At 30.2% G+C, this 13,481-nt stretch overlaps 2 protein-coding genes across 2 annotated transcripts in view; one reads left to right on the top strand and one right to left on the bottom strand.

Moving 5' to 3' along the window:
- Window positions 1-4,467: 4,467 nt before the first annotated feature.
- On the top strand, window positions 4,468-6,016 carry LOC100526923 (uncharacterized). Its single transcript, NM_001249120.2, is given in 3 exon segments — window positions 4,468-4,666; window positions 4,734-4,949; window positions 5,698-6,016. Coding segments are annotated over 3 exon segments (576 nt in total). The 5' UTR covers window positions 4,468-4,549; the 3' UTR covers window positions 5,941-6,016.
- A 1,863-nt stretch (window positions 6,017-7,879) lies between these two features.
- LOC100814187 (ATP-dependent zinc metalloprotease FTSH 11, chloroplastic/mitochondrial-like) overlaps window positions 7,880-13,481 on the bottom strand; it is a 12,249-nt gene continuing 6,647 nt past the window's right edge. Inside the window, exons 9-17 of the mRNA NM_001370594.1 lie at window positions 13,248-13,305; window positions 12,997-13,122; window positions 12,833-12,913; window positions 10,825-10,954; window positions 10,584-10,732; window positions 9,470-9,751; window positions 9,095-9,184; window positions 8,896-8,949; window positions 7,880-8,462 (exon numbers count right to left, since the gene is read on the bottom strand). Of these exons, the coding sequence (NP_001357523.1) occupies window positions 8,307-8,462; window positions 8,896-8,949; window positions 9,095-9,184; window positions 9,470-9,751; window positions 10,584-10,732; window positions 10,825-10,954; window positions 12,833-12,913; window positions 12,997-13,122; window positions 13,248-13,305 (1,126 nt within the window). The 3' untranslated portion in view covers window positions 7,880-8,306. The remainder of the gene's footprint in view (window positions 8,463-8,895; window positions 8,950-9,094; window positions 9,185-9,469; window positions 9,752-10,583; window positions 10,733-10,824; window positions 10,955-12,832; window positions 12,914-12,996; window positions 13,123-13,247; window positions 13,306-13,481) is intronic.

The following is a 13,481-nucleotide window of genomic DNA, read 5'->3' as shown; positions in this document are numbered from 1 at the left end:
TAACCTTGGCATCAATTTTTTTTAACGCATAACCTTGTATTAGTGCCATCATTAAATTTTTTACTTTAGCCCTATATATTTGTTCAATTTTTTTTAAAAAAAAAGTATTATAAAAAGGATTTTTCCCTTCTTTAGTCATTGACTCTTTCTTCAAGTTTCCATTTTGATTATTTCTAAGTTTAGTTATATTACCATAGAAGTATTTTTATTTTATCTTCAATTTTATTTATTCGTTTTTAGGTAATTACCATAAGAAGAACATTTCTTACTTAGAATCTATTTTTATCCTTAAAGTTGTCCTTTTTCCCTTTTAAGTTTAATACATTACTTTGAAGGATTTTTTTCTTATTTACGGTCTTTTATTTTCTTTTTTTATAAAAGTGTTTTCTGTTTTTAAAAACAAAAAAGGAAGAAAAAAACTTGTTTAATAATAAGAATATTTTTTAAAAACTATTTTCAAAACTTTATCTCTTTTTTTAGTTTTTAAACTAGAAAACCAAAATAACTTATATTTTTCCTTTACTCACGTTCTTCCTTATAATTAACACATTCTTTCCAACTTATATTCTCTATAAATCAGTTTTTGAAAATTATTTTATAGAGTACTTTTTAAAACCAAAATATTTTATGTAATTAAAAGCTTTTCACTTTAAATTGAACACAATAAAGAGTCTTTTATATTCATTTTGTATTCTTTTAAATAAAGAAACCATTTATAATTATTTTAAGTGGAATTTCATTCAATTGGAAATAATTATTGTATAATCAAATAAAACTATGCTTATTCTATGTATAATAATTTTGTTCTTTTTGTAATTTCTCAATATGCTGCGGTGGTGCTGTCAGTGAGGGAATTAATGATTATATTGAAAATATGGTTAAAGTTAATGAATTAAATCAATTTATATCCTTTGTAGTTCAAAATAAAGCAAATAAAATTTTCTATTAAAATTCCAAATCCATATATATATATATATATATATATATATATATATATATATATATATGTATATATATATTAACTTAACAAAACACTTTAAGTTTGTGGATTTTTTTTAACCACCAAAATTTGGATTTTTTACTTTTTATGGGATATCGAGATATTCTCATGAGATTTGATTTTTTTTTAATTGATTGCAAGATTAAACATTGATTCAAAGTTTAGTCATACTTAAACTTTGTGTCTCTCTGAAATTATAATGAAATATAATAATGTAACATGACAAAATAATCTTTGAGCTATTAAAATTAAATTTTTTTAAATGGATAATGCACTAATAGAAACCCCATTTATGTATAATTAGCTTAAAGATTAAGATAAATATTAACTATTATCCTAAGAGTATTGATTAAGAAATTAAAAATAATTTTTTTATTGAAATGTATAAAAGTGTATTATTTGTGAGTTTTTTGTGTGTTTTTCTATAATTTTTATAATAAATATTTATTCTTTTTAATTTCTTAATTAATGCTCTGGTTGACAAAATGAGCCACTCATAGTAATCTGAGTCTGAATCCGGTCCAATATAAGACCCAAAGCATGTATTGGTATTTCTTTTCCCTATTTAATGAGAAAGAATATTCTGCAGACTCATATTGATCCGGACCCAGAGGACCTCAGCTTTTGCAGCCACAAGTAATATGTGAATGCCTTAACTTTATTCTATTTTACTGTCTTGTCCATTTTAACTTCTTAAGATAGAAAGGCGCAGCCTATTTTGTCCCTTGCACAATATTTATCATTTCTTTCCGTTAATATTTATAAGATGTAAGGGATCTTATTTTCTGGATAACTTTTTTAGTTCTAAAAATATTATTTTTAATAAAAAAACTATGATAAGATTATTTTGGTATTTAATAAAAATATAATTGGTTAATTATAAAATTAATTGATAATAATTTTTATATTCCTATAAATAATTAAGACATATGTTTAGTTAAATTATTTTTCCTCAAAATGTATATTATCATTATTAAAATATCTTTATTTTTATGTTAAAAATATTTTTCATAGAACAAATGATTTTATTATAAAACCAACAAATGACAAGTAAATTAAACTAAAAAATATTATATATCTCATGTTTTTATGATAAAATCTCTCTTGTTACTCCTTTAAAATTTACGAGATTGATGATAAATAAAATTTTGAAAATGATAACAATTAGAGAGCATAAATGAAGGGAAATAAATATTTTCTATTTCCTCCGTGGAGATTAAGGTATATGTGTATTTTTATTCACAAAAGACATTTTTATCCCATGGAAATAAATATTTCCTACTTCCTTCGCCGAGATTAAATATTGACTGCAATTGTAATTATTTCCTATCCAAGTAAAAAATATACTCAGAAATAATTAATTTTATTATTTCATAAAGAAACACGGGATTATTTTTATTTTTCCTCTCTTATGTTTTCTAGACTAAAGAATTTACCTGTAAAGCAATCGTCCCCCACAATTAAAATGATGTTTGTTCTTTTTTATAAGACATATTTTTGCATTAATTATTAAACTAAAAATCTCTTATTATAAAAGAAGGAAAATGTATTGACAAATCATTAGAAGAAAGAAAACTATTAATGATAAAGATAATTTTGGAAAAAAATTATAAATTTAGGACATGTTTATTGCTTGCCAATCAAACTAAATTAATTATTTTCCTTAATTTAAATGAACTAGGTAATTGAGTCTTATACATAAGAATGAAGAGAGTATGACAAATACTCCCCCTAATCTTGAATATAAGAAGAAGAAAATATATATTTTTTATCTCAAATATAAAAAAATTTTAACTAACTTTACCTAATTACATGTTACTATATCTAAAATATTATTCATTTAATTGATGTATTAGTTTCAATGGTTGTTTCTTATTCTTTATATCAAGTTCTAATGAATGATAAATTGAGAAAAAAAAGTATTTTTAAATTGAAATTGATACAATTAAATATGATTAACTAACTTTCTTACTTAGTGTGATATGATATAAAATCCCTCTAATTAGTTATTTTTTTATCTTAATACTTCGATTCATTAAGGGAAATAAACCCTAATTAATTTAGAACTCATTCAGAAAGTAAGTAAAACCTTAATAATTATTTCTATCAAAAATCGAATTCGAGGAATACCCAAATAATTTAACCTTAACTTCAACATATATTAATTATTTATGCTCATTCACTTTATTAATTTAAAAAGAGAAATTAAAAAATATTTAACCATTATTCTAAAGATCATAATTAAAGAATCAATCGATAATTTTTTTAAAAGTTATTATAAAAATATATCAAGTAACATCGAATGTTACACTTTTAAATAAAAAAATGTTTTTAATTTCTTAATCATCGTTCTTGATCATTATTCTACAGATTCAAATGAACTGTGGCATTAAATAGAACAACTACTGTGGCCTTGAGTAAAAATAAAGAAGAAAGCATAAATGCTGTACCCCCTTGAACATGATTCTTTTTATATATAGGCTCCGTTTGGCTGCTAAAGTGTTACGACTTACGGGTACCTTCACCTCAAATGTCGCACCAAAAATAGCCAATCAAATCATGGTTGGTTTTGTTGGGTAAAGGCAGGCAAGTAGGAGTATAGGACTATCGTCTCTTTGATTTTGACCGTTAAAACCTTTTTCTTTTTCAAGAATGTTAAATGCACACCAGCACACGTACTTTAATATTCATGCTTGCTCTTAACCTTTTGAAACTTTCTTTTATTTTATTTCTTACAAGTATTTTCTTTTAAAAAAAATATTCCTGTTTGAGATTAAATAATAAATATAGTCATCGAGATTAATACAAATTTGAATCTTAATTAATCAAATTGCGTAAAATTAGTCTTTTTGTTAGATACAATCATCACTGGTTAAGCTTGCTTTAGTGGAACATTAATAAGGATTTTTAGAGCATTGATTAAAATTTAATAAAAAAGAGTAATAAAAATTACTAAATGTATAAAAAATTAAAAATTATGATATAAACTACATTTGACAAAACATTTTATTTAATTTTTAATTATTTATTAGCTAAAAAATTTGTTTTTGAAAAACTTGTTTGTTTATTTATTCTGTAAATATTTTTTTTAAAAACTCTAGTTTCTATTTTTTAATATTTTATTTTTATTTTTAATGTATTTATAAAAAATTTTATTGTGTTTTTAAAGTAAGCTATGATTTTATTATTTTTTTCATTTTCTACGAAATATGTACATTATTATTATTTGTTCATGAATAAAAATATATTAGGTAAAAAAATGATGGAAAATATATGATATGAAACGAATGGACAAATGGAGAGGGAGTATTTTAAGTAACGTGAGTGTGAGAAAACGACAGGAGTGGAAAAGGACAAAGCAGTGGCGAAATTGTAATAATCCCAGGAAGCAGGTGGCGTTTTTGAAGAAAACAATGAAAAAGGTGTCGGTTTAGTTATTTATATTGATTGGAAGTTAGTTTGGGATAATAGAGAGAAGGATTCAGACTCTGGAAGCTTCCTTTGGCCGGAGAAGAAGACGGTGTCGTTTGAGACTTGGGGGAGAGGAGAATGACAGAGTTGAGCAGCAGAGAGGTGGAATACATAAGGAGACACCACAGCAAGGCAGCAGAGGACAATCAGTGTGCCTCTGCTCTCGTTAAGCACATAAGGGCCCCACTTCCTCTCGTAATTCCCTTTGCATCATTAAGTAATTAAGTAATTATTATATTATTAATTACTTTATGATTTGTAGGTGTGGTCGTTGGTGAGGAGATTTGATGAGCCGCAGAAGTATAAACCGTTTGTGAGCAGGTGCGTGGTGAGGGGAAACCTTGAGATTGGGAGTTTGAGAGAGGTTGATGTTAAGTCCGGCCTTCCAGCGACTACTAGTACTGAAAGATTAGAGATTCTTGATGACAATCATCATATACTTAGCGTCAGGATTATTGGCGGTGATCATAGACTTAGGGTACGTAACTAACTTATATCCATCTCAGTTCAAGCTACATACTCAATGGAGTATTCTTCATTACCTTCAATATTTTATTATCTACTTTTTCTTTGCTTTGGCTCAGAGGAGTTTTTTTTCCTCTCTTGCTTATAAATTTGTCTCTTAATTTTTTATGGTTAGATGATTTCTCCGAGGCAAAACGTGCCGGAAAAATAAAAGGATATTTTCTGCACATATTGCTTCATATTTCTTGAGTTGTTAAAATTAAATTATTTGTGCATTCTTGTTCAAGTCTCTGCAACATTTTAGAAAGCAGAAAATAACTGTTGTGTTCAGAGAAGTGGCAATTTTGTCCGGTCACTCTGCCTCGTTTCTTGCTAAATTTTTCGTTGTCTAGCAATTTTACCAACTGTGACTTGTCAGATCAGTATTAGTTCAGATTTCTTCAATTCTATTGTCAGATCAGTTTTTGGAATAGTTAGTTGTTAGTTTTGACAAGCAATTCCAATTATACGTTTACACTTCTACAAAAACATATGCCACAGATATGGTTTTCATAAACCACCTCCCATTCATTTACAAATTAAGAGGAAAAAATCTGTCATTTCAATTGTAAATGGTCATGTGATAAACTTTTATAATAGCCATTTTAATTAAAAGTTATATCTAAAATAATTTCTAACTAATTAACAATGTAAAAAATCTCACAGCATATGGAAATTAAAAAAAAAAGTTTTTGATGTAAGTTGTGTCTGTTGTGTTTCAGAACTACTCGTCTATCATGTCCCTCCACCCAGAAATTGTTGATGGAAGGCCAGGTACCCTGGTAATTGAATCATTTGTGGTGGACATACCTGAAGGCAACACCAAGGATGAGACCTGCTACTTCGTTGAAGCATTGATCAAATGCAATCTCAAATCACTTGCTGATGTCTCAGAAGGCCTTACTTTGCAGGACCACACTGAACCAATTGATCGAAAATACGAGTTATTGATCACAAGAGGCTGAGAATTTGGCTGCCATGGATGAAGCTTTCCCAACTTTGGAGGCATAGAAGACGGAATGCCAAATGGCAATGGTGCTTTATTCTCTGTTATATATGATTGCTTTTGCTCGTTTCTCTCTTTAGTGGTAGTTAAAAAGAATAGAATGTTTTAGACAAATGTCTGAATCAGTGCAGGAAAAGGTGACTGCATGTTATGTTCTTTCTGTATATAGGTGTTGGTCAAAGTTGGTCCGTAAAATTGTTTCCATTGGTCAGTACTCAGTTGTAATTTCTGGTTGCAGTAAATTTTTAGCAAATAACAGAGGTTTCTTCTTAAATGAGTACTATTATATTATAAATAATATCTCGACAGCTTATGTAGTTCTTTATCGAGTACTATATAACATTTCATTTGAGTATGGTAAAAATAGGAAACTTATTATGGGGGCGTTTGATAATGGAAGAAAACGTTTTCGACCTGGAACAAGTTGGAAATTAAAGGTAACAGAGTATGTCTAGATGGGGAAAAGAAGTAGAATAAATTGGATGAAGAATAATCTAGGGTGTTCATAGGTACGGGTTACCTGCGAATTCGAATTGATTTAAATCAATCTGAATTGTTTGAGTTGAATCAATTATATATTTGGATCAAAACTAAATTGAATCAATAAAATCGTTCAGGTACATATTAAGTCACATGTTTAGATTTATAAATTTGATCAAAATCGAACTGAAGCGATCAAAATTTTTAGAATTGTTTGGTTTAACTTTAAATGTTATTAATATTGGGACTCCAAAGATTAGAACAAGTATTGGGAACACGAAACTCTTTAAGGTATTATTTTTAGGTGTGTTCTTTTATTTCAGCAAATCTGATTATAACAAAAATCTAGTTGCATCAAAATTTATTGCAATAAATTGATTTGTAGAAAATAATTGTGATTCAAACTATTATAATAATTCTCGTTAAAGAATATTTTATTTTGATTTGAATTAGTCTATTTTAAAATATTATGTTAATGACATTAAATAAATCAATTTTACTATTTTTAGACATTTGATAATATTATGTTAATTGTATTGGATATTTGGATGAGTTATGATATAAAATAGTAGTTCTAAGAAGAAGAAAAAATCAAATTTAAATGGATAATCCGTTGACTCGAACTGAATCAAACCGTTCGTCAATGGATTGAATTTCAAAAAAAAATTATGAAAATCGAACCGAACTAAATCGATTAAATTTAATTGGATTGAATCCTAAATTTAGCTAAAATCGACCCGCAAACACCCCTACAATAATCTTCTATTAACTTTTTAATTATACAATTTGAAAAGACAAGAATAGCAATTTTCAAATTCTAAAAAAATAAATTATATTATTTTTAAGAGCTATTATTCAATGAGTATATTTAAGAGGTTTCCTTCACAATAGTATTTTTAAAGTTAAATTCTTATATCATTCAATCTATCATTTTTTAAATGATTTTTTATAAAGAATATCAATAGTAAAAAATAATATTCTATCACAATATAAATAGTTTATTATAAATTTAATTATATAATTACAGACTACAGATTTTGCATGTAAACTCTCTCCCCACCCCCCACCCCTCTCTCTCTCACACACACATGCAAATTAGTTAATTATGTAACCACCTAATAAACCTTTTCTGATATGAAAACTTAACAACTCGACAGTGACGTGATTAGTCTTTAGTACTATATTTCAAGAGGCACAGATCACTAATTTTTCAATAGGCGACATCATTTTTTAGTCTTCACAGTTCACACCTTTTGTATATATTTAATGCTTAGCAATTACGAGTTACGCATATCTTATATTCATCGCTTCCAGTCCATTAAAAATACAGACCCGCCATCAGAGATCGTTCCCATGCTTCGGGAGCAATAGTGCTTACACAAATGCGAATTTTATTCCTACAAACTTTAATTGATAACTTAATCATGTGAACAAAAATACTTGGATATCTGTAAACAATAAACTTTTAAAGCAACGAATAATGTGTAGACTACTAGTACACACAAAAATAAATAAATAAAAGACTAGTAGGCACAGTTCTCAAAACTTCCAAACAAACATCTTTCTACAAATTATAAATGATTCTCTTAAAAAAATGTTGTTCGCACTCCTAGCAAGAGCAATATTCAGGTCTGTCATTGTGAGCAGGACTGGTTGCTTCAAATATACTCAAAGGTGTATCACTTCTTAAGTTCCTATCAAAATCTTATGGCCAGAATAGCATGCACAAAGGAGTGGATCTGCAACAAATGGATCAAGAAATATACCTGTTGTGTGACTAGGTATGCTGTACAGAGCGTCCCCCTATAGTTAGTATAGTTAACAGACATCAAACAGGAAGAATGTTTAGACCAACACGAGCTCCTCTTCTGCTGCTTCTTGTTCCTGGTCCTTTGGCAGTCTTCCTTCCCGATATGGTCGTAGTATCCGCCTGATTTCTTCTGCATTAAGCGTCTCATACTCCAATAATGCATTTGCTAGAGCATGTAATGCCTTCTCATGCTGAAGAAAAGTCAGAAGTTATTTGAGTTCAGAACTTATTAAGATGCTATAAAATTGTAAATCTCGTGCATGGCATAATTTTGGTTGCTTACTTCGATTAATCAAACACCAGGGAAAAAGCTATGTACATACAACAGAAAAATCTATTATTTTTTGAATCTTTCATCCGTACAAGGTGTTATCAATGCACAATAGTAGCTTTTGGTTCAGAATTATTAAGCTTCCAAAGGCACTCTGTCATTGATTGTAAAATTTTAGTTTAGGACACCAAATATCATGTTCTTTTTTTCTAGTACGTAAATAACATGTTCCTAGTATTAGCAGCAGTAAATTTATATCAAATATTGATATCAAGAAAATGAATACTTTTAAGAAGGATGATAGACTTGAAAGTGCTAGAATTGATAGGTCAAACACAGTTGATTTTACAAACCTTCCTTAGAAGGGCTTTTACTCGATCATATGCTTCTCTAAGAAGTTTCACAACCTGCAGAACAAGAAATTCAAATCATAAACCAGATTTGCATTTTTCATAAAATAATAATTCCTTGAAAGAACAAAAAATAAAATCATAAATAACCCACTATCAAAAGATTCAAAATGATATAAGGAGATAGGTTCAAACCACTTGCCTCTGCATCAATACGGGACTGCAAGTCAGAACTAGGACTCTCCTTTATATGAATTGGCCCTATCGCATCACTCATCCCACAAATTGATACCTTGTGCAGAAATGAAAATGACAACAGAGTTAATCTCTCATTTTAAAACGAGAGGACAGGTCCAGACTCCAGTACATAGCCGAAGGTTCCAGTTGACAGTTTCACAAAGTTCCAAGTGCTGTGTTACTACTCCTTATGAACATTCCAAGTAGTAATTACATTGAAAGACATATAAAAGCACAGGAGTTTTTGCATGGATTCAGTGGCCAAGATAAAGTCAACAAAAACCCTGGTTCCACAGACGAAGAAACTTCATTTGGCATTAATAATGAAGCAAAGAATTACCATATACTGGGCAAGCTCAGTAGCTGTATGGAGATCACTACTTGCTCCTGTTGTGATATGATCCTGACCAAAGATAATTTCTTCTGCCACTCTTCCTCCCATACAAACATCAAGACGAGCTAGTAACTGCTTCTTGCTGATTGATGTCTCATCACCAGAGGGAAGCTGAGTGACCATTCCTAAAGCAGATCCACGAGGCATGATTGTTGCCTTGTGAATTGGTTGAGCACCCTCAGTGTTAATAGCAACAATTGCATGGCCACTCTCATGATAAGCAGTAAGCTGAAAGTTTCACAAGCAATATTAAAATACATAACTGTACATCAATAAATAGTTAAATACTAAATATTTTATTAACTCTAAACAAGAAATTATAAAAATTTACAGATCATTATTTTGCAAGCTGATTTTGGACATTAAAATATTGGGTTGAAATCAAGAAAATGACAAATCTAACGATAAAATACAATCTTGTATTTCTATTATGCCAGATTGGTATCTCTACAGAGAGAAGAGCATTGCAGAAACATCATACAAGCAAAAGCTGATTTCAATTTTCCTGAATAAACGGTGGACTGAAAGATGCTCATAAGCAATGATATAAGAATTGGTTTTGAGCCACCAGTAGGTTACAATATGTTACTCAAACAAATATGATTCAAGATTCAGGGACACCTTTGGAAGAGTATCAATTTACCAATAGATATCCAACTCACCAGCTGACAACTGTTGATCAACTTCTATTCATCAGAGCATCATTGATTTTCTTTAAGAACAAAAAAATCATAAAAGGTTGATGTATTTTAATGATTGTAGATAATTTCACTGTATAGCAAATGGAATGCCCGAAAAATGAGTTCTTGGGATTTTTCAATTTAAGAGACTCTCAGGGTAATGATTAGATTTGTTAACAATCTTCCAACATAATTGACTTCTACGGGGACAACAATGAATTTTGAAATAATGTAGCACAGTAATTTCAGGTTAAATTTTTTTTAGAAGGGAACAAGGTTAAAAACTGTAGTGATTTACACCCACACATATCAATCATATAGATCACAGCAAGAAGTTCAAGTGCTAAACCAGATTTCATAACATATATACTGTACATTACCTTTTTTGACTCTTCGGATATGGACATTGTTTTCCGTTCTGTACCCATAATTATTCTATCTTTGGCAAACTCTAACTGTGCAGCTGCTAAATTCTCTGCACCTTCGACAGCAGCTTTAATGGCAGCAATGTTTACCAGGTTTGCAAGATCTAGTTTGGAATAATTATACAACACAGTCGTGAATGAAATTTGAAAAAGAATGGAAGGAGGGTCATGTCACATGTATTGAAAAATTATTCACCTGCCCCATTGAATCCTGGGGTTCCACGAGCAATTGATTTAATATCTATATCATCAGCCAATGGTTTATCTTGAAGGTAAAGCTCCAATATTTCTTGTCGACCACGTAAATCTGGATTTGGTACAACAATCTGGAATTGGGTTGGTTAGTCTACTTATATTCTATATCAAAATTACATAGCAATGAGAGCATTCAGGAATTAGTTTGATATAATTTTAAAGTTAGGTTCAAGTAGAGAGATCACTGTCATAACATTGAAAAATTTAGGGTAGATGATGTTTTTGGTCCCTATATTTTAAAACTAGTGGTTTGAATCCTCCAGTTTCTAAAATACAATGAAATTAGTTAGTCTGCTTGTTGACTGTCTAATTGATGACAACGTGGCTGTATGACATCAATGTCATGTGGCAAGTATTTGCATGTTTCATTTTAAGAATGTTTATTCCTTGCAAAATTGGTCTTGATCCCTATATTTTAAAACCAGTGATTTGAGTCCTCCAATTTATAGAATACAGTGAAAATAGTCAATATTACTAACTTCATTGGGATGGTTGCTCGAACAACATGCGGTATGCTCTAATGATAGACAAGCGACCCCAAATACAAATGAAGCATCAAAACCTCTGATGCATGCTCCTTGATAGCCTTCAGTACTAATGGAGTTCCAACACTTTGAACTCCAATTAAACACCCTAAGCAAACTTTGCTAATATTAGGGACAAATTTCTTTGGTATTGGCATATTTCTTGGTTAGACATTTTTGCATTCAGCCTCCGAAAAACCTCAAAGATATCTAGATAAGGCATTCAGTATCCAAGTCAAGCTTAAGATTTTTCACTATCTCACAATGTCTATTATAACAAATCAAGGGATGCCACCTTTTTTTATCCTTTTGAGATACCTTACCCAAAAGCTCTACCTAATAGGAAAAAAGTCTACCTAACTTTACCATGTTGTAATTAACATTGTGCAATAGGGAACCTTGCCCCTGATATTAGTAAAATTTGACGACGCTGTTAATTACAGCTCCAAATGTTGGAACTCCATTAGTTACTAAAGGGTGACAAGGAGCATGCATTAAAGGTGTTGACATCCAATTTAGATTTGGGTTCACTCGTTTGTTGTTAAAGCAGGCCATGTGACCGTCACGTATCATTCATGTCACACAAAATTGCAATGTGTTAGGGACCAAGACCAATTTTGATAAATTTTATAGAGACCAAAAACACCATTTATCCAAAAGTTAAATAATTTCATGTTTATACAGAAAAACTCCAACCTTTTAGACTGGTACAGGGTCAATGGACAAAATTGTTTATTGTGAGGTTGCTTGTCATTTTTTTCTGGGATAAAAGAATAAGTATTATTAGTGCAGAGAAATAAAGACGCAGGAATATGATATTCTCCTAAGTACACCAGCTCACTAGGTGGCCTGAGCTTAAATTTTGTCAACTTCCAAAGGACCCAGCCAAAAAGCCGGAGAAAATTTTATGTAAAATGAAAACCAAAAATTCTAAATTCAGTTGATGAGAGGTTAAGAAGAATATCACTCATCCCAACAACACAATATTATCCTTGAGAATTCTAGCACCAAGCAAATAGCAAACATACTATATCACCAAAGAAAATTAGGTTTGTGCAGCCCCTATATAGCAGTCTTTTGTTAAAGAAAGAAGGGTAAGATCCTTTGGAAGAGTTCACTTTTGAAGGTTCGTAGTGTGACCCAAATGCCAAAGTTTTTGAACAAATAATCTTCTGTTCCACGTTTTATGGGAGAAAATTGTCCTTCTGGCTACCTTATGCATTTCAACCATGGTTTTTTCTGAGGGTTTTCTTCAATGGATTAACAAAGGGACTGGAGAGTCTTTCTGAGCTAAGTGCCTAATATTTTTATTTTCCTTTCTGGCTCTAGTTTATTTTCTTCTTTTGTTGTTCTAGAAGGATTTCTTATCCTCCTATTTTCTCTTTATAAATTCTGTTATCGAGGAGAAAAAGGAATAGGGCTTACATGTCTATCAAATCTACCAGGCCTTGTTAAAGCGGGATCAAGAATATCAGGCAGGTTTGTTGCAGCAATTACTATTATTCCCTACAAGATAAAGATGTTGAATAAATTAGGAAACAGAGAGAAACTAATTAAACACTCACAAATGTTTAAAACTTGAAATATACTTCATTCTGCTCAAATCCATCCATTTCAACAAGTAGTTGGTGCAATGTCTTCTTTGTATGACCTTCCCATTGTTTCCTAGTTGAACCAACAGCATCTATTTCATCAATGAAAATAATACAAGGAGCCTACAAAAAGGATGGGGCAAAAAGAATGTCCCTAATTAGAAACAAATAAGGAAATTATGTACAAAAGTAATTTAGCAAACCAGAATAACAAACAGTTGAGAGGCCATTGACCAAAGGCAACAAACCTTCTTTTTTGCTGCTTGAAATAAGGATCTTACACGTCGAGCACCAACTCCAACATACCTGAAATGGAAAAGTGATATGAAATTGAGCATACCTAACAACCAACACAGCATAACATCCCTTAATGTAATTATTAGGAATGGATTGGACCTAACTGATTAGATAGGTTTTGATATTATATTGAGGAATTGGGCTTAACTCAACCATGAAAGCTAAAATAATGTTTTTTTTTTTTT

This window comes from Glycine max, chromosome 6, assembly GCF_000004515.6.
Source record: "Glycine max cultivar Williams 82 chromosome 6, Glycine_max_v4.0, whole genome shotgun sequence".
Lineage (NCBI taxonomy): Eukaryota > Viridiplantae > Streptophyta > Magnoliopsida > Fabales > Fabaceae > Glycine > Glycine max.
This window is presented reverse-complemented; position numbering and strand designations above follow the sequence as displayed.